This window comes from Entelurus aequoreus, linkage group LG11 (genome assembly GCF_033978785.1).
Source record: "Entelurus aequoreus isolate RoL-2023_Sb linkage group LG11, RoL_Eaeq_v1.1, whole genome shotgun sequence".
NCBI classification, from domain to species: domain Eukaryota; kingdom Metazoa; phylum Chordata; class Actinopteri; order Syngnathiformes; family Syngnathidae; genus Entelurus; species Entelurus aequoreus.
The window spans coordinates 27,460,915-27,485,643 of record NC_084741.1 but is presented as its reverse complement, the minus strand read 5'-3'; the positions used below and the strand labels follow the sequence as shown (position 1 = coordinate 27,485,643).

General features: G+C 46.8%; 1 protein-coding gene and 1 long non-coding RNA gene across 9 annotated transcripts in view; one reads left to right on the top strand and one right to left on the bottom strand.

Moving 5' to 3' along the window:
- The window catches only part of epb41l4b (erythrocyte membrane protein band 4.1 like 4B), a 109,452-nt gene extending 103,118 nt beyond the window's left edge, over nt 1-6,334 (bottom strand). For 7 of the 8 annotated variants that reach the window (XM_062062868.1, XM_062062862.1, XM_062062865.1 and 4 more), the window contains exon 1: nt 5,545-6,333. In XM_062062868.1, the coding sequence (XP_061918852.1) occupies nt 5,545-5,811 (267 nt within the window). In that variant the 5' untranslated portion in view covers nt 5,812-6,333. Of the gene's footprint in view, nt 1-5,544 lie in introns of all 8 variants that reach the window. The other variant, XM_062062867.1, reaches the window with a different exon arrangement.
- On the top strand, nt 5,805-15,096 carry LOC133659938 (uncharacterized). The gene is made up of 4 exons (XR_009827745.1): nt 5,805-6,230; nt 6,357-6,458; nt 14,436-14,672; nt 14,767-15,096. It is a non-coding gene; the product is annotated as an uncharacterized LOC133659938 (long non-coding RNA).
- The last annotated feature ends 9,633 nt before the right edge of the window (nt 15,097-24,729 follow it).

Below are 24,729 nucleotides of genomic sequence, written 5' to 3'. Positions count from 1 at the left end.
ATACCATCTTAAAGCAAAACACATACTCGAGGTTGGCGCCAAAAATGTTGCCAATCCTCTTGGCGACTTTTTGTAAAAAGCTACAAGCGACAAATCTTGTGACTTTTCCCAGTGATATGACATTTTTGTGTCTTGGACACTTTTTTGTGTCTTGGAGAGTCTGAGGTTTTCACCTTTCGCAAGCAGCAGTCACCGTCCTTACCATGAATTGATTAACGTGGACCCCGACTTAAACAAGTTGAAAAACTTATTTGGGTGCTACCATTTAGTGGTAAATTGTACGGAATATGTACTGTACTGTGAAATCTACTAATAAAAGTTTAAATCAATCAAAAAAGCAGTGATGGCTGTCAGCTGGTGCTGCTGCGCCGATAGCCACATGCTAGCATGAATGCTAGCTACATTCACAACAAGCAGAGGAGAACGCTACGCTGGCAAAGTTTATTGATTCAATGTTGTCAACAAAAGTAGCACAGTTAAGTTAAAAATACAGTATACCTTTGCAAAAAGGACAGCTAACATCTGTGAAGACCAAGTCCTGCAAGAAGATGTCATTCATATTACCACAGCTGATCTGTCGTACCTTGAAGAGGCACAATTACATCAAGGATAAACCAACTGTGCCAGTACTACACAAACAAAAGCATCAATTTGCAACTTCAGACTGAATGTGAAATGATTTTGCTTCCTGGAGAACGTTGGACATCTGTAAGCAATCACAACTAGCTGGGATCGCATTGTACCAAAAAAAGAGATCAGCATTGTCATCTGAAAAAGGTAAACAAACTTGTTTGTTTCAATAACTGTTTAAACTAAAGACGAGTAAATGGTGCACTATGTTGAGTTGTTTATGAGTGCGTTTACTACATTATCGATTAGTAACTGTAGCAAATGCTATATGGGCAAACAAATAACTTATGATTAATCATGATTAATCACAGGTTTAGAGTGTGATTAATCTGATTTAAAAAAGTAATCACCTGACAGCCCTAGTTTTAACATTTCTATCTACACTTATGTTAAAATGTATTAAGCACTTACTATTCTCTTGTTTGATACTTTACATCACTTTTGGGTGATACTACAAATATTGGTATCAATCCAATACCAAATAGTTACAGGGCAATACCCCGGACATTCTTAAAGTTCTCCTGTATCCAAGAACGTTTTTGCTGGGTTTATAAACAATAAAAAATGACACAAAATGTTGTGAAAAGAAAAAATACTGATGTCATTATTGTAGTATCGACTATATACGGCTCTTGTACTTAGTATTGTTCCAGTCGATGTCTGTGTGGATCCACGCATGGCATTTGTTTACAGTCAGGAGAACTGCCTTGCTGCTAGCTGTTAGCTATTGTATCTTCCTACGGTGTGTAGTGAAGCATGTTTAGCTGTTCCTCATCTTACAGGGATGATACTTCTAGGAAACAAAGCCATGTTTTAAAGCACTTGTTGTCGCAGAGCGGCACTTCAGTGTTTATAATTTCACTTTTAACGTTAGTTTTTGAGCCAAAATGCAGTGGAACCTGCTTAAATTGGCCCCGCTTATGTCAACAGCTCATCTATTTCAATTAGGGCTAGGAGATAAAACGATATCAATATATATTGCAATAGACATGTAATCAATATCAGTAAAAAATGTGTTCGATAAAACGTTTAATCATTTTTTCTTCTTGGTGGGAAGAAGCTGGAAGTTGCCACATGCTAGCATGAACAAAAGCATTTGCTTTCTGGTAACCCAGCAACACAGGAAGTGATCATTGATCAGTGGGAGTGACTAACAGCCAATCAGTTAACAGCATCAATGTCTTGATGGTCATTCTTTGCAAGGAGTGAGAAGACAAACAAAAATGAGTGCTGCAGATAGCAAATCAATTGTGGATAAAACAGGAAAAGCTACCTCGACAGTATGGCAGTTTTGTTTTTTGTTTTTTCAAATGGACAGTAGTCAGACCAATGTTGTCTGTAAATTATGCAAGTCGCTCGTCCCCACTAAGACCCGTAATACCACACAAACTTAGCTGCTCTCACCCTTTAAAGCAGGGGTTCTTAACCTTGTTGACGTCGGGGCCCAACTTTTCCACTACAGAGGGGCCAAGCTGGGGCCCACACTTATATTTTCACTGAATTAGTAATCTTACTTTTGATTTTAATCGTATTGAATAATTATATCTAACCTACTTACAGTTTAACTGGATAAACCTTATCAAATGAAATGAAACCATATGTTAATCACAGAGATTATTATCAAAGCCTAGGATGATAACAAAAATAAATACTAATCAAATATACTGCAAAAGAAGGGACTCATAAAAACTGATCCATCCATCCATCCATCCATCCATTTTCTACCGCTTGTCCCTCTCGGGTTGTAGGGGTGCTGAAGCCTTCACTACTTTAGTCTTAATTTTTGCATTTAAGAAACTTCTCGGTGACTTTAGCTCCAGACTTCTTATGCTTGTTTAATATTGTCAATACTGCCACAAGTAGTAGAAAATGGTATTATTACGGTGAACTGCTGCAGCCCATATGGACCACAGCTGAGTAACAGATATTTTTTGGCGGCCCTCTAGGGTGCGCTTGCGGCCCAACAATGGGCCTCAGTCCTATGGTTAAGAAACACTGCTTTAGAGCACAACCATAACTTCTTGGTACTAAACCTGCAGAAAATAGTTAATCTCAAGTTTATCTATGTTTACATTTTCACACTTTGCACTGTTTTGTTACGTTTTATTAAGCATTTCGTACATATTCCTAATTTTTGCACCTTCATTTTAAGAAGTTATTGTTAAGTGTTCAAGGTGATATTATAATTTTGTTTACATTGATTGTTTGAGTGTTTTGCTTGGTTGTGCTGACATTCTCTTTCCTTTCTGCCTTGATAGCTAAGGGGATTATAATCAGAGGAAGGTTACAATTGAAATAAAAATGTTTACATTTAATATATTTTACTCCTCCTAACCCATTTTCGATAAGTCCTAAAAGTATTAATAATTATCGATAGTGACCGATAGAAAACACTTCAATCGTAATAGAGTATCCAACCATATTGCCCAGCCCTAATGTCAACATGCCTTTAATATTGTCGTTCATCAATCTGGCCCTGCGATGAGGTGGCGACTTGTCGAGGGTGTCCGCCGCATTCCGCCCGATTGTAGCTGAGATAGGCTCCAGCAGCCCATGCGACCCCGAAACGGATAAGCGGTAGAAAATGGATGGATGGATTCATCAATCGCAGCTGTTCAGATTGTTTTTATTTGGCCTCTAATCCGAGCAAGCTTATTCAGTTCATGCTCAAAGCATAGACAGGACAGCTCTAGTCTGAGGAGATGTGGCAGGATCCAAAGTATTTATCCTCTGAGGTAGAGACATGCCTCAACGTGCCCCAATAAAAGGGTATTTCTAGAATCAATATCTATTGTCTATTCTGACCAACTCATCAAGTCCCGGTCCACGGTGTTCTTCTTATTACTAAAAAGTGCCCGCTTATGTCGACTACGACATACATGGTTGACCGATTTTGTTGACATAAAATGAGAGCCCGAAAGGGGTCATTTGTTTGAAAATTGAGTCTGTTGATGTTGACATGCGCCGCAGTATTGTTAACTGCAAGGAGCGTGAAACAACAAGAACATAACTACTATTACACAACATAAAATGGGCACACATTGACTTCCTGTTCAGTGCAAAATATTAGTCAAAGAAAACCTGGATTCAACCGCAGCAATTAACAAAATTAAACAATTTCTTTTTTTTTAGGATTGTTAGTCAAAGGAAGAGAGATTTGTAAATGTACAAAAGACCATAACGTTTAGCGGCTGAAAAGGATTTTCAAGCTCTGGCTTCTCCTTGGCACTATTGCTAACCATGACTCCAGCTAACCCAGTCCTTCCCCTAGCGTGTGACCTCGGGTAACATGCTTTTTTGTCACACTTGGCTTAACTGTATCTACGGTGGGAGAGGAGGAAAAACCGGTGTGTTATTTCCTTTAATGTTATTAAGGTTACAATGTTACGCAGAGGTAAAGTTGTAACAATTTTATAGACAAATTATACTATTTATAGTCACAGTGAAGAGTGGAGGGGGCGCAAAATATTTTCTTTTTCCTAGGGGGTGCGTAACAGAAAATATTTGAGAAGCACTGCGCTAACCCAAGCCTAGACTGCACTGTGTTTGTTACGATGAGCAGTTATACTTCCTGTCCCTGACCTAATGTATAACATAAAAAGGAAAAAAGTACATCTCTGTAAAGTACCAAATGTTGCAAACCCATCCATCCATCCATTTTCTACCGCTTATCCGCTTCGGGGTAGCGGGGGGCGCTGGAGCCTATCTCAGCTACAATCGGGCCAAATAATCTAATTACCGATACATGTCACACCCCTAGCATTCAGGTTTTAATGCATGTCTCATCTTCATTTCTATTTACACAGTGGAACAAATACAGTATGTGCACGTACACATTTTATAGTAACATTTATGTCTCCCCATTATTTTGACACCAAGTTTAGCCCTGTGAAGAGAAATATTATTTATTTAACTTATGCCATTTTTAAAACATGGTCTGGGATTTAAAAAGTTAACCAACAGTTTGTTGATATTGAATGTAAATTGAGTTTTCCTTTGCTGAAATACTCATGTTTACGTCAACTTATACACCACAAGCACCTGGGAGTAATAGCCTCATGTTGGAAACTAAACTGCAAAGTAATAAGGAAATAATTTTCATTTGCATGTTTTTATTTTATTTTTGAGAACTATAGTGATTTTAGCTAGATGTTATTGTTACTGTATGATATGGTATAGACCAGGGGTGTCAAACGTACGGCCCGAGGGCCTGAACAGGCCTTGGAACAGGTTTTATCCGGCCTGCGGGATGACATTGCTAAGTATAAAAATTAACCTGAAATTTTTTTATGAAAGAAACAGCTGTTCTAAATGCGTCCACTGGATGTTGCAATAGCAATTATATGCATTTTTGTAGATGATGCTACATATGTACAAAATAAACCACATGATGTTAGTACATCAGTCGATGAAAATGATCAAACTACATAAATAACATACAGTAATTTGATTTTGATATAATTTTTCTATCTTGATAGATTGAAAATTAACACCAATGAGTTGACTGATGAACATTGTCACATAATGTATTCAGAAAATATAAATAACGACAAATAAAGTATATATACTATTAACCACAACAGCTAATTGTTAAAATACACCGACAACATTATGATTTGTACAATTTCAGAATGTGCTTGTTCTATTTTTAAACAAAGAAAACAATCTGAATTTGTCTTTATTTTTAAGTTATCTTGCTGTGATTTTACCAGACCGGCCCACTTGGGAGTAGATTTTTCTCCATGTGGCCCCCGATCTAAAATGAGTTTGACATCCCTGGTATAGACGTATCTGTAAAGTGATTAAAAGTAACCAAAAAGACAGAAACATTGTAAAGAAGTTGTCATCAGTAAAACCTCCATAATGTCACGCACACACACACACAGCCATAGCCGGCCCACAGGAGCTACTTACGGGCAAATCCACGCTGACATCCGAGCCGTCCAGCAGCAAAACCCGGCAGGTGATAGTCGTCCTGGCCGTCCCACCAGCCGGGATATGAACCGCCGCTCCCCCGGTGACCACAGCCGGTGCGTGGACTACCTGCTGCTGGTGGGCCATGAGCAGGGGGTTCCCGCCGGCCGCCCCTCCGCCTCCTTTACCGTCCCGCTCGTCCCCCTCTCTCACCTGGAAACGGCTTCTTGAGCGGCGGCTGAACGTCCGGCGCAAAAAGCCCATCATTTTTTTCTCTTTGTTGGAAGCTGGGGAGGGGGGTGGTCCCGACTCCCGCCAGCTCCTCTCCCCGTAGCGAGGAGCGAGTGTGTCGGCAGGCGAGGAGAGACTTGTCAGGCTGGTCGCTAGGACTCGACACGCATGCTAATGGAAGAAGCCAACCAGTTGATTTCCTCTCCGTGGGCCGCCCTCCTTCTCCTTCCGCACGGGTGCACCTGCTGCCTGCTTGCCTGCCTGCCGCACCGATACTCCAATGAGTACAATCCCGCCTTGGACGCTCCGCAGTGGGGACCCCTGAGTCACACGCTCCTGGGAGGGTGGAGGAAAGTCTCACACGGCATCTGGGCCGGTATCGGAACCCCAAGCACCGGGTCGACGCGCTTTAAAAGCCCCACATGGGAAAGAGAAAGTCGGCTCCGAGCTGACAGGTAAAAGTCAACCAGCGAAACAGGACAAACAGCATGATCTGCGCATGCGTCAAAACACTTCAAACTTCTGTTCCTGCTGGCTGGGCTGCTGGATGCGTGTGTGTGCGTGTGCGTGTGCGTGTACAGTGTCTTGTGTGTAGGAGGCGCAACGCCCCCTACAGGACGCCTGCTGCACACCTGGGAGGACATTGGGGTCAATGTATGACAATGGGCCCTAAAAAGATTGAGGTACTGTATTTCCTTAAACTTTTTTAAAATCATTATACATTTTTACTAGGCCTGTCAAATTAATATTGTTTTTTAAATCAGATTAATCACAATTTTGAATTTGGATGAGTCATGTCTAGGGTTGTACGGTATACCGGTATTAGTATAGTACCGCGATACTAATGAATCATATTCTGTACTATACCGCCTCTGAAAAGTACTGGTGGTATCATCCAAAAATAATGTAAAGCATCCAAACAACAGAAATGTAATAATTTACATTTTAACAGAAGTGTAGATAGAACATGCTAAAAGAGAAAGTAAGCAATATTAACAGTAAATGAACAAGTACCGTATTTTTCGGAGTATAAGTTGCTCCGGAGTATAGGTCGCACCGGCTGAAAATGCATAATAAAGCAGGAAAAAAACATATATAAGTCGCACTGGAGTATAAGTCGCATTTTTGGGGGAAATGTATTTGATAAAACCCAACACCAAGAATAGACATTTGAAAGGCAATTTAAAATAAATAATAGTGAACAACAGGCTGAATAAGTGTACGTTATATGACGCATAAATAACCAACTGAGAACGTGGCTGGTATGTTAACGTAACATATTATGGTAAGAGTCATTCAAAGAACTGTAACATATAGAACATGCTATACGTTTACCAAACAATCGGTCACTCCTAATCGCTAAATCCGATGAAATCTTATACGTCTAGTCTCTTACGTGAATGAGCTAAATAATATTATTTGATATTTTACGGTAATGTGTTAATAATTTCACACATAAGTCGCTCCTGAGTATAAGTTGCACCCCCAGCCAAACTATGAAAAAAACTGTGATTTATCGTCCGAAAAATACGGTAGATTAATAATTCCTTTTCTACCCCTGGTCTTTAATAATTTTGACAAAATAATAGAATGGAAAATGACACAATATGTTACTGCATATGTTAGCAGACTAAATTAGGAGCCTTTGTTTGCTTACTACTAAAAGACAAGTTGTCTTGTATGTTCACTATTTTATTTAAGGACAAACTTGCAATAAGAAACATATGTTTAATGTACCGTAAGATTTTTTGTTAAAATAAAGCCAATAATGCAATTTTTTTGTGATCCCCTCTACTTAGAAAAGTATCGAAAAGTACCGAAAGTATCAAAATAATTTTGGTATCGGTACCGGTACCAAGATATTGGTATCGGGACAACACAAGTCATGACTCATGATTAATCACATGCTTTAAAAAAATAACCAAATATTTGTACACAAATGCAATTTTTGTTGTCAGAATGCCACCCAGAAACGTTTTTAAACGTTTTATGTGAATTCATGTAATTTAGTAGCACACGACTTGGAAACTGTTTTATCTGAAGTACCAGAGTGGAAAAACAAGTTGACTTTATATGCTTAATTGTGTTTCATTGTAACTGAGATAGGCTCCAACGCCCCCCACGACCCCGAAGGGAGTAAGCGGTAGAAAATAGATGGATGGATGGATGTTTTTCAACCACTGTGCCGCGGCACACGAGTGTGCCGTGAGATACAGTCTGGTGTGCCGTTTGAGATAATGTAATTTCACCTAATTGGGTTAAAAATATTTTTTGCAAACCAGTAATCATAATCCGCTAATATTGTGCCGTTGTTGCGTGTCGGTGCTGTCTAGAGTGCAGCAGAGTAACCATTTTATACTCTTCCATTTCAGTAGGTGGCAGCAGGTAGCTTATTGCTTTGTAGATGTCGGGAACATGGTTTGTTGTCGTGATCACAATATAGACGACAGCGGGAGGCAGCGTGCAGGTAAAAAGGCATCTAATGCTTAAACCAAAAGTAAACAAAAGGGGAATGCCACTAAGAAAAGGCATTTAAGCTTAGGGAAGGCTATGCAAAACGAAACTAGAACTGAACTGGCTCCAAAGTAAATAAAATCAGAATGCTGGACGACAGCAAAAACTTACAGCGTGTGGTGCTGAGACGGCCCCCACAAAGTATATCTGTACATGACATGACAGTCAACAAAGAAGGATAGCAACAACTTAAATGGTCTTGATTGCTAAAACAAAGCAGGTGCGAGGATTAGCGCTTAAAGGAAGACATAAAACTGTTACAGGAAAAGCCACCAAAAAAGGAGCGCAAGACAAGAACCAAAACAATATACACAAGAAAACACCAAAAAATTCCAAATAAGTCACGGCGTGATGTGACAGGTCGTGACAGTACACATACATTGAGACAAGACTTATAGTGATGCATGGTCTTTTATGGTTTAAATTCATATACAACAATTGCAATAACAACGTTTTACTGTCAATGCTGCTGAGTTTCCTTTTTAATGTTTTCTGCTGGTGGTGTGCCTCCAGATTTTTTCAATGAAAAAACACTGCATTAAACCATATCCAATTGTATGTGTATGAGAGTATGTAAGGATGTGAAAATACTGTCTAAACTTCACAAAATGCCACAAAATTCAGTTAGCCATTTTGAATATTCCGCTCCGAATGTCTTCACGTATTGACATCACTGCAGTAGCACTTCTGCACTAGTATCCTGTTGGGAACCTCTTGCTTAAAAGATCAGAACTTGTAACAATTATTAATTCATAATTGTATTATTATATTTATGTATTATATGTATATATGTTGTTCATGCTGCCGGTGGTGGCCATATTGAGCACTTGTAAAGCATAAAATAAATACTCAAAGTTATGTACAACACCTGTATTCAAGTTAGGTTTTCTATTGTTTTTCATTTTTGAAATATCAAGTGATAATTTTGGCGTATTCTTTTTGAATCACCCTGTATATTATCAATACTGTATTTTAAATACATAGGATTACAAATATATAAAATATTATATACATACAAAGTTAAATAATAGTAATATATACATATATATGTATATATATATATATATATATATATATATATATATATATATATATATATATATATATATATATATATATATATATATATATATATATATATATTTTTTTTTTTATATGTAAACATTATAGATGTCAAAATTAATGAGTTACAGTAACTTATGTGATAAATCACCAAAAATGATGGTATTAATCATGTGCACACTTAAAATAATCATTCTATTTATTTAGACCATACAAGCTCTCTTACCTTAACCGCTATATGGTCAGTGATCAGATCGATGCATAGGTCAGTACAATAATAAGGTGTGCTCGCTGGCAAATTTCACTCAAAAATACAGCTTGAAACAATTTAGAATACCAGTAGAGTGTAAAAACAAGTTGCCTCTATTTGAAGCTATTATCATATATATTGGATGTATGACACTGAAAGTTACAAAGTTTTCGAGTAAATAGATATGATCCAAATAGTTCAATCTCACGCCATTTTGAGAAACAATGAGCTAGCCAGACACATCATCGCGTGACATAGAGGTAGGAACCACAGATCCCTTCATCACCAACAAAAATGAAAATCATGCAGACTTTGTGAGAGTCAACAACGATTACTTTGGGAAGAATGATGATCCCTAAACTTTCATTGTTGATCCTGAATAAAAGGAGGATGAGCTACACGTTTTAGAAGCTCTGCTAAACAGACCCAGCTTTAGTGAAACACTAAGCATCATAGATAGATAGATTGTCACGGCCAGGGCGCGTTGGAATGCACCCTCATCCTTGCGCTCTTGTCGCACCTCGGGACACGCCCACGGCCGCGTACATCCAGGGACGCGCCGCACGCGTCTCCGCCCTGCAGCACCTGCCAGCTGGGGGTTCTGTAAATTATGTGTCATGATCCGTTACCCGGATCATGGCATGATTTATGTTGGTAATGTTTCTGTTAGTCGGTTTTCTGGGTGCACCCTCTTTCCCTGTTTACTGTTGGTTTCCATGGGCACTGATTCTCCTCACCTGTCTTGGTTTAGCAATTAGTGTTCCCACCAGGTGTTTTGGTTAATCACTCCCCTTTATAGTTTCCTGTCACCCAGCAATAGTTGCTGGGTCAATGTTTGCGATAGGCAACATTTACGTTCCCCTGGTTTTCTCCTCGCTCTTGAGATAATTCTGTCCTCCTGCATTCCCCGTTTTTCACCCTTGGTGACATTTTGGTTTTTGTTTAGCTCCACGCTGGCTAGCGTCCGCAGTGTTGTATTTTTGTCCTGCGTTTAATTTATTAAAATATACCTTAATCTTACCTGCTCCTGCTTGTTTTCTGCCTGGGAAGGAACACGACAATCGCAGCCATGCGTCGAAGATTGACCCAGCAAGATGAAGTGTTCCTGTCCAACATGGACAAACAAGGGATCCTCCTGGATCTCCAAGTGGACACCCAGCCGTGGGAATACGAGGACGAAGCCGAGCTGTCCGAAGAAGATCTTCCGGCCGACGCCATGGTAGCATGGGGGCAGCTAATGGCTAAGTTGACGGAAGCAGAGACCCGCTTCCTACCCCACTCTCAAGCCACCCGGACGTCGTCCACCCCACCTGGTGCGCGAAGGCTCGGGCAGCGGGCCAGCTCAGCGCAGGCGCAGAAGGGGTACAAGACTGACACTTTGCCCTCAACGTTGACTACCAGGCTCTTCCTGTGCGGCTTCTCCTCCCCTCAGACACCACCTGCAGGCAAGTGTCCAGAAAGGCTCGAGCGGCGCACACGCACAAGGCCAGCTCCCAGGCTTCCTAGAGCCCACCCGCCCTTGCCCTCTGCTCCCGTTGGACTCGCACAACCCCCCCCCCCCCCCCCCCCCCCCCCCACCAGCTCCATCTAGCATCTGGAATCTGCTTCCTGAGGGTGGGGCCAGTGCTGGTAGCGTGTCAGCGGGGCAAGCAGACCTCCCTCCACTGAGGTTGCTGCCTGTCTCTCCTCCAGCGGTGGCGCTGTCGACTTTGGCCCTACTTCCTGCTCCAGTGCTGCAAAGCAAGTTGGACCCGCCAGAGAAATACAGCACAGAGTGGATGGACGAATGGTACCAAGGGGTGCTGAAGGAACTGGAGAGGGAGGAACAATCCTGTTCAGTCCTGCAGTTACCTGCCGCTCTGGCCCCGCCCATCCTGTCAGATGAGCCGCCTGCTCCTCTGGCTCCTCCCACGCCGACAGCCCAAACGCCTGCACATCTGACTCCACCCATCACGACAGACGCTCCACCTGCCACTCTGATACCACCATCAAACCTGGTGGGCATGCAAACGCCATCCTCTCCACCTCCTGCTCCAGCGCTGCCAAGCAAATGGGATCCTCCAGAGAAGTACAGCGCAGCATGGATGGAGGAGTGGTACCAGAGGGTGCTGAAAGAGCTGGAGAGTGAGGAACAGTCTGGCTCGGTAGAGGGTCTTCAGACACCTGCTCCTCTGGCTCCGCCCACGCCGGCAGACGAGCCGCCTGCTCCGCCTCGGGCTCCGCCCACGCCGGCAGACGAGCCGTCTGCTCCGCCTCTGGCTCCGCTCATGCCGGCAGACGAGCCGCCTGCTCCGCCTCTGGCTCCGCCCACGCCGGCAGACGTGTCGCCTGCTCCGCCCACGCCGGCAGACGAGCGGATTTATGATGACGAGTTTATGATGGACAAAGAGGGTCCATTGAGCAGTTGGTGCTGCCCATGGACCTACAGAGGTATGGTAAGACGGCCCTCCATGATGATTCAGGCCATTTGGGTTTGGACCGCACATTTGCACTGATGAGGGAGCGTTTTTACTGGCCCAAGATGTTCCAGGATATCAAAGCATGGTGTGAACAGTGCGAGAGGTGCTGTCTCAGGAAGACTCCCACAGCAGGTCTTAGAGCCCCCTTCGTCAGTATCCACACCAGTGCACCGATGGAATTGGTCTGTATAGACTCTCTGACATTGGAGAGGTCCAGAGGTGGGATCGAGAATCTGCTGGTTGTAACGGATCACTCCTCTCGTTTCGCACAAGCTTACCCGACCAAGGATCAGAAGGCACGCACAGTGGCAAAGGTGCTGTGGAGGAACTTCCTCTGCCGTTTTGGGTTCCCGGCTAGACTTCACGCTCATCAAGGTCGAAACTTTGAGAGCACTGTTGTGAAGGAGCTGTGCAGGATCACTAGAATCACCAAGTCTCACACAAGCCCATATCATCCACAGGGAAACGGGAACCACCAAAAGTTTTAACAGGACCCTGATGGATATGTTGGGAACACTGAATCCTCAACAGAAGCCCCACTGGCATGAACATGTGGACGCTATGACGCATGCCTATAACTGTACGCGCCATGACTCGACGGGTTACACACCATACTTTTTAATGTATGGTAGACATCCCAGACTGCCCATTGACCTTGTCTTAGGGCTGCCAGAGAACAACGAGCCATGTGAATACAGTGAATATGTGCAAGCCCTCATGGACTGCCTGAGAAATGCTTATGATAAGGCCAACCAGATGTCCAGACACGCCAAAGAACAGCAGAAAAAACAATATGATCGCAAGGCGAAGCCTCAGGAATTTGAGCCCGTGGACAGGGTGCTTGTCAAAATTTGTTACATTGAAGGTCGGCAGAAGCTGGGAGATAGGTGGGAGCGCCAGCCTTACATTGTCATAAAGAAACAGCCGGACATACCTGTGTACGTGGTCCGGACTGAAGAGGGGGACAAGGAGAGAGTGGTCCACCAGAATCTGTTGACCCAATGCATGTTCCCCCCCTTGGAGCCCCAGCAGCTGTGGTGTGGGATGAGGGAGCCATCAGTGAATACAGATTGCAGTGATACAGATGCGATTGAAGATGTTCAGCTGCAGGACCTTGGAAATGCTGCAAGTAAAACTCAGCCTAAGGAGATACATGATGGAGGGGATCAAAGCGAACCGGATAAAGGGGAGGACCAGTGTCAAAGACAGATGTTAGAAACTGGACCTGGACCAAGGGGGCCCGGTAACCAGAAGGCGATGTCCAAAGAGCTTGTGCAGAGCAGGAGAAATCCGCCGAGACACAGATGCCCTCCCAAGAAGTTGTCCTACCATTCGGTAGCTGTGAAACCTGTCTCTGATAAGCAAAATATTGAAATAGGACGAAGACTGTGGCTGGCGGCTAAAGATAAGAAGATGGCTGCTGTTAAACACTGAGAATGATACATTGCACCATTGCACTTCACCTCTCATATCACAAACACTAGGTATTGTGTTGACACGGGAAGAGGGAGGGGTTGTGTATCTAATGGCTGAGATGCCATCATAGAAAGAAGGGGTGGGTGTAAGGAGGTGAACTAATGTGGGGAGTCTGCAGAGGTTCTTTCAGAAGGTTGGGACAGTTGTTAGGGAAGCCTTCAGTGGGCACCACTTTGTGGTCTGTTCACTGTTGTCTGTGAATGTTCTTCTTCGTTGATTGTGGCCCTCTCAGGTCACAACTCCATGTCTTTTCTAAAGGTAAGCAGGAAGGGACCAGGCTCCCCAGTTAAAAGATGAAAAAAAGTTATTGTTTTTCACTATTAAGCCGATTTATTCACAAAATATGATGGCTAAGAGTAATATTAAGGTGGGGGTTCTGTAAATTGTGAAGAGACTGTGGATTTTGTTAAGTTTTTATGCCAGTGTGTGTGGTAGCCCAGAAGCATGTTATGCTAGGACATGTTTTGGTTCTTTTCATATGATTATCCACTCACTCAGTCATTTGTGCCTACACGCACACGCGCGCACACACACACACACACGCACGCACGCACGCACGCACGCACACACACACTTACACTTACACTTACACTTACTTACACTTACACTTACACTTACACTTACACACACACACACACACACACACACACACACACACACACACACACACACATACACTTACACTTACACTTACACTTACACTTACACTTACACACACACACACACACACACACACACACACACACACACACACACACACACACACACACACACACACACACGTTAGCTGCTGGGTATATTACTGGTCACGATGAGAGAAGTTGATTGTGTTATAAGATATAAAGTGTTATAGTGTGACATATTTTGTATTTTGTGACAACTCCATGTCTTTTATAAAGGTGAAGATAGTCACGACGCGGACTCGAACCCGTGTTGCTCCTGCAACTGAGTGTCAAGATTCCTCCTCTGGCTGCTTGCCCGGACACGCCCCTGCTCGTGCTGGGAGCAGCACGCCCACACAGCGACAAGGCTGCAAACAATCACTCTTCAGCACACCTGCACTTGACGAGAGGGAGCAGCATAAAAGACCAGCAAAGCCAGGAGACCTTCGCCAGAACGTAGCCAATCTTCTCTAAGTAAGCATCACGTCTGGCACCCCTCCCTTGTTCCTTGCTCGCCTTCTTGTGCTCTCCCTCGATTCCGATTTGATGTCTTTTGTGTTTTCCACAGTGTCTTTGATCGTGTCTTGCCTCACGACCTCCTCCCGGATCTTTACTTGCCTTCCCCGATCCTCGACCACTGCTTGGACCCTGACATCGTGACCTCTCTCCAGCCCCCGACTGCTTGCCTTCCTGCTGACTGCCTCTTCGCCTTCCCCCTTGGATTTGACGAAAGATACATCCAACACGCACCGACAACATCCTCTGGTAAATTCCACATTGTTAATTCCACACATCGTCCGCATTCATTCACTAGTGGTAGCATACACACCCCACACATTCATCAAAGGTTTCAATAAACCTTCTAAACCGCAGTTCTGCCCTGGTGTTGCCTCCTTCCCTTTGCCTAGTACACAACAGTACGTTCTGGCCAAAAACATGGCGGAACCAGGCGACACCAAAGAGGCCCAGTCCCGATTCCCCAGGACTTCTGACTTGTCCATTCTGGGTGCTGTTGTTAACGAGCACCAAGAGCGTTTTTCCGCTCTTGAGGGCAATTTGGAGAGAGCTTTTTCCAGACTTCACTCTAGGCTGGACTGCCTTATGCCTAGAGCAGGGATGGGCAATTAATTTTTACCGGGGGCCGCATGAGCAACCCGAGCACTGCTGGAGGGCCACACCGACAATATTTCAATTAAGTTTTGCACAAATTATTTTTGATATACCGTAAGATAGATAATAATAATAATAATAATAATATTTTCATTTAACCCAACTTATCTTTATACAAAAGCAGATGGCTTTTGATGGTTTTCTTTTTAACACTTTCTTACACAACACTTCCTGATGTATATTACAATACAAAAATTTCAATTTCTGTCACTTCATCCTGCATCCTCTTTGTTGTGAACGTAGCACGTCTGTAAGGTGATTGGCGAAGAAGGAAGAAGTGTTGCTGTTGCGGAAATGAGAAGTGAGGATTGGTTTTCCTTTTGGAAAGAACGAGATAAGTTGAGCTGTGTTAGTATAGCATGCTCAATAAAAGTTTAAAAAGAACGTCAGACTTGGTGTGCACTTCTTCTGGACGCTACAATTGATGTCACAAGTGGGATGAAATGCCTCCCAGTTAGCCTTGCCATCAAACCTGGGAGTCTTCATTGAGGGCGGAATTCCCCCGTGGCAAGCAGCGTGGCTGCACCTGTAAACACTGTCTCTCTCTCTCTCTCTGTCTCTCTCTCTCTCTCTGTCTCTCTCTCTCTCTCTCTCTCTCTCTCTCTCTCTCTGTCTCTCTCTCTCTCTCTCTCTCTCTCTCTCTCTCTCTCTCTCTCTCTCTCTCTCTCTCTCTCTTGCGGCGAGCTCCTCACGTGGCACGTACCTCCCGATGACGTAGCACACAAGCAGCGCAGTATGCGCAAAGTTTTACTTCTGACACCAATTGTAGCGTCCAGAAGAAGTGCACAGCAAGTCTGACGCAATTTTTAAACTTTTATTGAGCAAGCTATACTAACACAGCTCAACATATCTCGTTCCTTCCACACGCACGTCTCCTCACTTCTCATTTACACAACTCAAGAAGACAACATCTACTTCAGCAGGTCGTTACACTATATTCTTTAAACACAGCAACATGTGTACCACAAATAAGCACACGGCTTTACCTTTACTTGGCAGTCCATGTCTTTTTTAAAACACGCCATTCGTCATCAACTTTTCTCTTTTTAGCGTCTCGGGGATAACCGCTGTGCGCCTTCCCTCACAGGACATAGCACATATAACACTTTTCAAAATAAAAGCAGCACAGTTGTATTGCACGCACGACAAAGATGTTTTTTAAAATTTATTTTGTATTTGTGATTGCCGCTGCGCGCACGAGCATACGTCCACACGGAAGTAATACAAATAACGCTTTTCAAAACAAAAGCAGCACTGTTGTATTGCACACTCGAAATAGATACTTTTTAAAATTTATTTTGTAATTTATAATTGGCCTCACGCGGGCCGGACAGGGACGTACAAATGGCCGGATGCGGCCCGCGGGCCGCAGAATGCCCAGGTCTGGCCTAGAGGGACCCCCGCTGCTGCAGCCCCGCAGCTTACCTCCCCAGTCCGAAGACCGGAACATTGTCGTCTGGAACGAGAGCCCAAGATAGCTAGTCCTAGACCCTTTGAGGGAGATTTCGAGCTGTGCATGGGGTTTTCTTGTACAGTGCGATCTGATTTTTCAACACCAGCCCTCACGCTATTCCTCTGATGGGGCTAATATCGCTTTCATTTTTTCCCTGCTCACTGGACCTGCCCTCAAGTGGGCTACGGCTGCCGTGGACAGAACCGTAGGGTTAAGCACTGACTATGCTGCCTTCCGGGTCGAATTTCGGGCCGTATTTGACCACCCCAAGGATGGGGGGGACGCCGCGGGACGCCTCCACTCTATCCAGCAGGGACTTCGCTCAGTGGCGGCCTACACCCTGGAATTCCGGACTCTGGCAGCTGAGAGCGGTTGGGACGATTGCGCACTTCTCAGTGCGTTCTGTCGAGGACTTTCGGAAGAGATTAAGGACGGGCTACTGAGGGACAGACCCACATCCTGTAGAGACCTCATCGAACTTGCACTCTTGTTCGATCAGAGACTGTTGGAACGTGCGGCTGAGCGAGCCCAGAGAGCTTCAAGGATCTGTACCCGTCCTCAACTGCAATCCATTTTTGAGACTCCAGCTGCTCCACTTCTTGCTCCACCCACCATGCTTACTACTCCTGAGCCCATGCAGTTGGGAAGGACCAGGCTGACCCTTGAAGAAAGAGAGAGACGGTACAGACAGCACCTCTGTCTTTACTGTGGCCTAGCCGGACATATCCTTCGTTACTGTCCGGCTAAACCAAAAGGACCAGGCTCACCAGCTGAGGGGATCCTGGTGAACCATACGTCTTTCCCCCAAAGAGAAGAGAACCCCGACATCAGAGTACCCGCCACCCTAGCGTGGGGCTCTAGAACAGTCCAAGTGGAGGCTTATTTGGACTCTGGAGCCGATGAGAGTCTCATGGACTACAAGTTTGCCCGACAGACGGGCATTCCCCTGGTCCACCTGGACAAGACTCTTCCGGCTCAAGCCCTGGACGGGCGTACGTTGGGCCCCATCAGGTTTCGTACTGAACCTATTTCAATGACCATTTCGGGAAACCACAGCGAGACCATCAGCCTTTGGGTTCTGGATGCACCCGTTGCCCCGCTGGTACTGGGTAGGTCTTGGCTCCGGCAACATGACCCCCACGTCTCTTGGACGACTGGCAGGATTTTGGCGTGGAGCACACCCTGTCACGCTAACTGCCTCAGAGCTGCTTCCTCTTCGGTCCACCGCCCCAGTACCAGTGCCCCTCAGACGGATCTATCCCTTGTACCAGTCTGCTACCATGACCTAGCTGAGGTGTTCAACAAGGAGCAAGCACAAGGTCTTCCCCCACATAGACCTTACGACTGTGCCATTGAGCTCCTTCCGGAGGCTAAACTACCTGCTAGCCGTCTCTATAACCTGTCACTCCCAGAGAAAGAGGCTATGCAGACCTACATTACTGAGGGCCTAGCTTCTGGGATCATCACCCCGTCCAAATCTCCACTGGCAGCTGGATTCTTCTTCGTCTCCAAGAAAGACGGCTCACTCAGACCTTGCATTGACTACCGTCACCTCAACAATATAACAATAAAGAACAAATACCCCCTACCGCTGCTTAACTCTTCATTCGAACCGTTGGCCCCTGCAACTATCTTCTCTAAACTGGATCTCCGAAACGCCTATCATCTTGTGCGGATTAAGGAAGGGGACGAGTGGAAGACGGCGTTCAACACCCACCTTGGGCATTTTGAATACAGGGTCATGCCCTTTGGACTCACAAACGCTCCAGCCGTGTTTCAGGCCCTCGTCAATGACATTCTTCGTGATATGCTTGAGCAATTTGTTGTTGTGTATCTGGATGATATCTTGATTTTTTCTCGTAGTTTGGCTGAACACCAGGAACATGTGCGACTCGTGCTTCAGAGACTGTTGGAGAACCGACTGTTTGTCAAGGCCGAGAAATGCAGCTTTCACACCTCTTCTGTGGAGTTCCTCGGTTTTGTGGTGGAAAAGGGACACATCAGAGCTGATCCCAAGAAGGTGGATGCCGTGGTGGATTGGCCTCAGCCATCTTCCAGAACAGAGTTACGGAGGTTTCTCGGCTTTGCAGGATTTTACCGTCGCTTCATCCAGGACTTCAGTCGGATTGCCGCACCACTCCATGCTCTCACCTCTCCTAAGAGCTCTTTTGTATGGTCGCATGCTGCCAACAAAGCCTTTGAAGAACTGAAGAGGAGCTACATCTCCGCCCCTGTCCTCGTCCACCCTGACTTGGACGTACCTTTTCTCGTAGAGGTGGACGCCTCCGACTCCGGGATTGGTGCTATACTTTCCCAACGCTCTAAGGTTGACAGTTTGATTCACCCAGTTGCATTCTTTTCCAGACGCCTATCGCTGGCAGAGCGGAACTATGACGCTGGGAACAGAGAGCTGTTGGCGGTCCACGAAGCTCTCGCCGAATGGAGACATTGGTTGGAGGGGGCTCGTCACCAGTTCCAGATCCTGACCGACCACAGCAATCTCCTCCACATCCGCTCTGCCAGGAGGCTGAATAATCGACAGGCAAGATGGCAACAATTCTTCTCCCGATTCGACTACTTGCTATCTTTCAGACCCGGATCTAAGAACGCTAAGGCGGACGCTCTCTCCAGAGTGTTTATGGAGGAACCTTCAGAGCGCTCAGTAGATGTTCCCATTCTGCCTCCCTCTCGTATCGTGGGGATGGTCTCCTGGAAAGTGGAGGAACTTGTCAAGACTGCGCTGCGCTCCAATCCAGGACCTGGGGGTGGACCACCCAACAAGCTTTTTGTCCATCAGGAACTGCGATCCAGAGTCCTGGATTGGGGTCATTCTAGCCTGTTCTTGTGCCATCCTGGATTCCAACGAACCCTATCACTGCTTCGTAGACGCTTCTGGTGGCCATCCATGGCCAGAGACACACGTGAGTTTATCGCAGCTTGTTCTTCTTGTGCCCGCAGCAAGGCCTCTCATAGACCTCCAGCTGGTCTTCTTCTCCCGCTTCCCATCCCTGCCCGCCCTTGGTCACACATCGCCTTGGACTTCATCACAGGATTCCCGGCCTCCAGAGGTAACACCACTATATTAACCATTGTGGACCGTTTTTCCAAGGCAGCACATTTCATTCCGCTGAGCAAATTACCTTCTGCTTCGGAGACAGCCGACCTCCTCACCCTCCACGTGATCAAGCTTCATGGTATCCCGGTAGACATTGTCTCTGACCGGGGCCCTCAGTTTTCTTCACAAGTCTGGAGAGCCTTCTGTAGGGGGATTGGGGCCTCGGTCAGTCTCACTTCGGGATACCACCCCCAGAGCAACGGGCAGGCAGAAAGGGCTAACCAAAGCGTCGAAACCATGCTCCGCTGCGTCGCCAGCAAGAAGCCCACAACCTGATGCAAGTTCCTTCCTTGGGTAGAATATTCTTACAACTCCTTGAAAAGCTCCGCTACCGGTATGTCACCTTTTGAATGTTCATTGGGCTATTAACCCCCCTTGTTTCCCCAGCAAGAACTGGAGATAGCGGTACCCTCTACTAAGGCCCATATAAGGAAGTGTCAGAGGGTGTGGAGAGCCGCTCGTGCAGCCTTAGAGAAGGCTTCTGCTAAGATGTGCCGTAACGCCAACCGCCATCGCATCCCTGCTCCATCCTATCGGCCAGGACAGCAAGTGTTGTTACTGGCGAAGGACCTAAATCTTCAGGTACCTTCTAAGAAATTAGCACCACGGTATGTAGGTCCTTTTCCCATCACCTCAATCATCAACCCCGTATCTGTCAAGCTAGCTCTTCCACCCTCGGTCAAGAGACACTCGGTAGTCCATGTATCACAGATAAACCCGGTAGCGGAGAGCGCTCTGTCTCCTCCTGTCCCTGCACCCCCTCCCGCTAGGTTCCTAGAAAATGGAGATCAGGTTTGGACGGTTAAAGAGATCCTCAGGGTCCGTCGACAGGGTAGGGGGCTCGTATATCTGGTCGACTGGGAGGGATATGGGCCAGAAGACAGATCTTGGGTGCCGGCCTCCTATCTTGCCGATCCCTCACTTCTAGAGGATTTCTACCGTGCCAATCCTGATGCTCCCCGGCGCTCGTCGGGTGCCTCGCCTAAGGGGGGGGGGGGGGGGGGGGTACTGTCACGACGCGGACTCGAACCCGTGTTGCTCCTGCAACTGAGTGTCAAGATTCCTCCTCTGGCTGCTTGCCCGGACATGCCCCTGCTCGTGCTGGGAGCAGCACGCCCACACAGCGACAAGGCTGCAAACAATCACTCTTCAGCACACCTGCACTTGACGAGAGGGAGCAGCATAAAAGACCAGCAAAGCCAGGAGACCTTCGCCAGAACGTAGCCAATCTTCCCTAAGTAAGCATCACGTCTGGCACCCCTCCCTTGTTCCTTGCTCGCCTTCTTGTGCTCTCCCTCGATTCCGATTTGATGTCTTTTGTGTTTTCCACAGTGTCTTTGATCGTGTCTTGCCTCACGACCTCCTCCCGGATCTTTACTTGCCTTCCCCGATCCTCGACCACTGCTTGGACCCTGACATCGTGACCTCTCTCCAGCCCCCGACTGCTTGCCTTCCTGCTGACTGCCTCTTCGCCTTCCCCCTTGGATTTGACGAAAGATACATCCAACACGCACCGACAACATCCTCTGGTAAATTCCACATTGTTAATTCCACACATCGTCCGCAGTCATTCACTAGTGGTAGCATACACACCCCACACATTCATCAAAGGTTTCAATAAACCTTCTAAACCGCAGTTCTGCCCTGGTGTTGCCTCCTTCCCTTTGCCTAGTACACAACAAAGATTTGAGTTAAAGACGACTCCACCCAGATCCTATGCTTCCTTGCCTGGTCTTTCTCGCCGTCTTCCCACGCACACAAAAATACAATACACAACGCAGAGACTTCATAGGGTGACCGAGGACTAGACAGACCCGGGATAGGGGAAGCAAGCTTCAAGGGTTACATATATAATCAATTATTGAACATTACAACCCTCTGGTGTCAGTTGCCGTCACCTCCCCCTGCATACCATAACAGTACATTCCGGCCAAACTATATATAAGGACCTGACGGCACAGTTTTCCTTAACTCCGCCCCCAGTGACTTCAGCCCCGCCCCCAGTAATAAAAAGAAGAACACATTTATGCTTGCCCCTCTCAGGATGTCTTTTTCTTTTACCTCCACCCTGGACAATTTGTCTAGCCCTCCTCAACACTCTTTCAAGGGACTGTTTAACTTCAATACGGGGCAGGAGGAATTTACCCGCCTCCTGGCCACCCACCTCCCACCCTTAGTGACTGTCCCTCAGTCAGCTGCAAGCGTCTGGCATCCGCCTTCGGAGGGGGGGGGGGAAGTACTGGTGGCTGTGCTGATGTGGTGGCACAGCTGAATCCAGCCAGGCTACCCCCTGCCAGACCAATACCATCCCTCTTCCATTTTAGTACTGGTGGCTGTGCTGATGTGGTAGCACAGTTGCACCCAGACAGGCTACCACCTGCCAGACAAATACCCCCTGTCTTCTGCTTTTCCCAGCCGCAGCCACCATTCCCCTGGCTAGCCCCAGAGCTAGCACCAGTCCCCTGGCTAGCCTCCGAGGTAGCACCAGTCCCCGGGCTAGCCTCCGAGTTAGCACCAGTCCCCAGGCTAGCCTCCAAGCTAGCACCAGTCCCCAGGCTAGCCACTGTGTCTTCACCAGCTTCCAGGCTGACACCCGCATCTCCACCAGCTCCCAGGCTGTCCCCCGCATGTCCACCAGCTCCCAGGCTGTCCCCCGCATGTCCACCAGCTCCCAGGCTGGCCCCCGCGTCTCCACCAGCTCCCAGGCTGGCCCTGACCTCTACCCCTCGGCTAGCAGCGCCGACCTCTGCCTCTCGGCCAGCAGCGCCGACCCCTGCACCTCGGCCGGCAGCGCCGACCCCTGCACCTCGGCCGGCAGCGCCGACCCCTGCACCTCGGCCGGCAGCGCCGTCCCCTGCACCTCGGCCGGCAGCGCCGTCCCCTGCACCTCGGCCGGCAGCGCCGACCCCTGCACCTCGGCCGGCAGCGCCGACCCCTGCATCTCGGCCGGCAGCGCCGACCCCTGCATCTCGGCCGGCAGCGCCGACCTCTGCACCTCGGCCGGCAGCGCCGACCTCTGCACCTCGGCCGGCAGCGCCGACCTCTGCACCTCGGCCGGCAGCGCCGACCTCTGCACCTCGGCCAGCATCACTGGCTTCAGCACCTCGGCCAGCTCCTCAGCTGCCCTCCTCGTCTCCGGCTTTGATGACGTCTGCTGCTTCCACGCTTTAGACGACGTCCGCTGCTGCTTCCACGCCTCAGAAGACGTCTGCTGCTGCTTCCACGCCTCCGACGTCATCCTCTTCGCCTCCAATGTCACCTCCTCGTTTCCGGCGAGACGCACCATGACGCCACTCGTGTCCGCCTTCTCGACGGCCAAGATGGTGGCCGTTCCTTGGTTGCCCGCCTCGCCGGCCCCTGCGGCATTCTACTCGCCACCAGACTTGTCCTCGGTGGATTCAGGGACACTTGGGCCGGCGACCCACCTCCAGTTCGCCTCGACGCCCTCCCTTGACTTCTGTTCCCGTCTTTCTTGTGGTTCCAGCTAGAGGACATCTGGGAGCTGTCCAAGAGGAGGGGGGCGCATTGGAATGCGCCCTCATCCTTGCGCTCTTGTCGCACCTCAGGACACGCCCATGGCCGCGCACATCCAGGGACGCACCGCGCGCGTCTCCTCCCTGCAGCAGCCGCCAGCTGCAATCATTTACCCGCAATCAGCACACCTGCCTGTAATGAAGGAGCTTCCTTCATAAGCTTGGACAACCTGGCATGCCGGCGCCGGAATATAGTCTTCTGTTCGCGTACAGTAAGCCACGTCTTGCTTGATATAATCCTGCTCTCTCTGTGTTTTGCTCCTCCCTGTTTTCAGTGCGTGTTTTCTTGTGTCGTCCCCGCAGTACCCTCCGTCGCCTTGAAAGTGAGCTGTGCGTCTCACTTTTCCCTGGATCTCCCTCTGGACTGTGACTGCCTCCCTCGCGCTTCCTGATCCTCGACTCCTTGCTTTCCCCGGACTACGACGACTCTCTCTCCTGTCTCTCCACCCCGCTTCCGCCCCTGGACAACCCTGCCTGCCTTGCCCTTGCCTGACTCCTCTCAACACGCACCTCCAACACTTACGGTAAAACCCTCCAGTTAAATTCTACACATAGTCTTACACCATACACACTCCATTTCCTTAGTTCATATATTTAGTATTGTTTGATTATAAATATATTTGGACTATATATATAATAAATTATTGAACATTACTGCCCTCTGGTGTCAGTTGCCGTCACCTCACCCTGCATACCATAACATAGATAGTACTTTATTGATTCCTTCAGGAGAGTTCCTTCATGAATGTAGCAGTATTGCTAAGTGCTAAACAAAAAAAATACAAACTACAAACATAATAAAACAATAGCTTACTGTACAATGTCTGCTCTTACTTTGATGACGACTGATAGGCTGTCCATAACTTCCCGTTCATATGAAGAATTAATCATGATACACACGAAGGGTTAACAAGGAAAAGTCTCCCTGCAGACACTGTCTTTGGTCGTTTGTGTTTGTCTTCTTCTCCGTGTATAAATTGAATGTCACAGATGAACAACTGAGTTGATATGAGTGATCATCTTCCTGTATTTTGTGTTTATGAGAACCAATGTGTTACTGTAGTGCAAGACTCACCAGAAATATTTATAAGAAATAGACCAATTGAAGCCTTGAACGCTTTGAGAGAAGACCCAAAGAAACCAAAATGGGATTAAGTGTACAAAGATGATGTGAATTATGAATACAACTCATTTATGAAAATATTGATTAATCTGTATGACAAGATCTGTAAAAAAAATGGCAATGGCGGAAAAAAATTA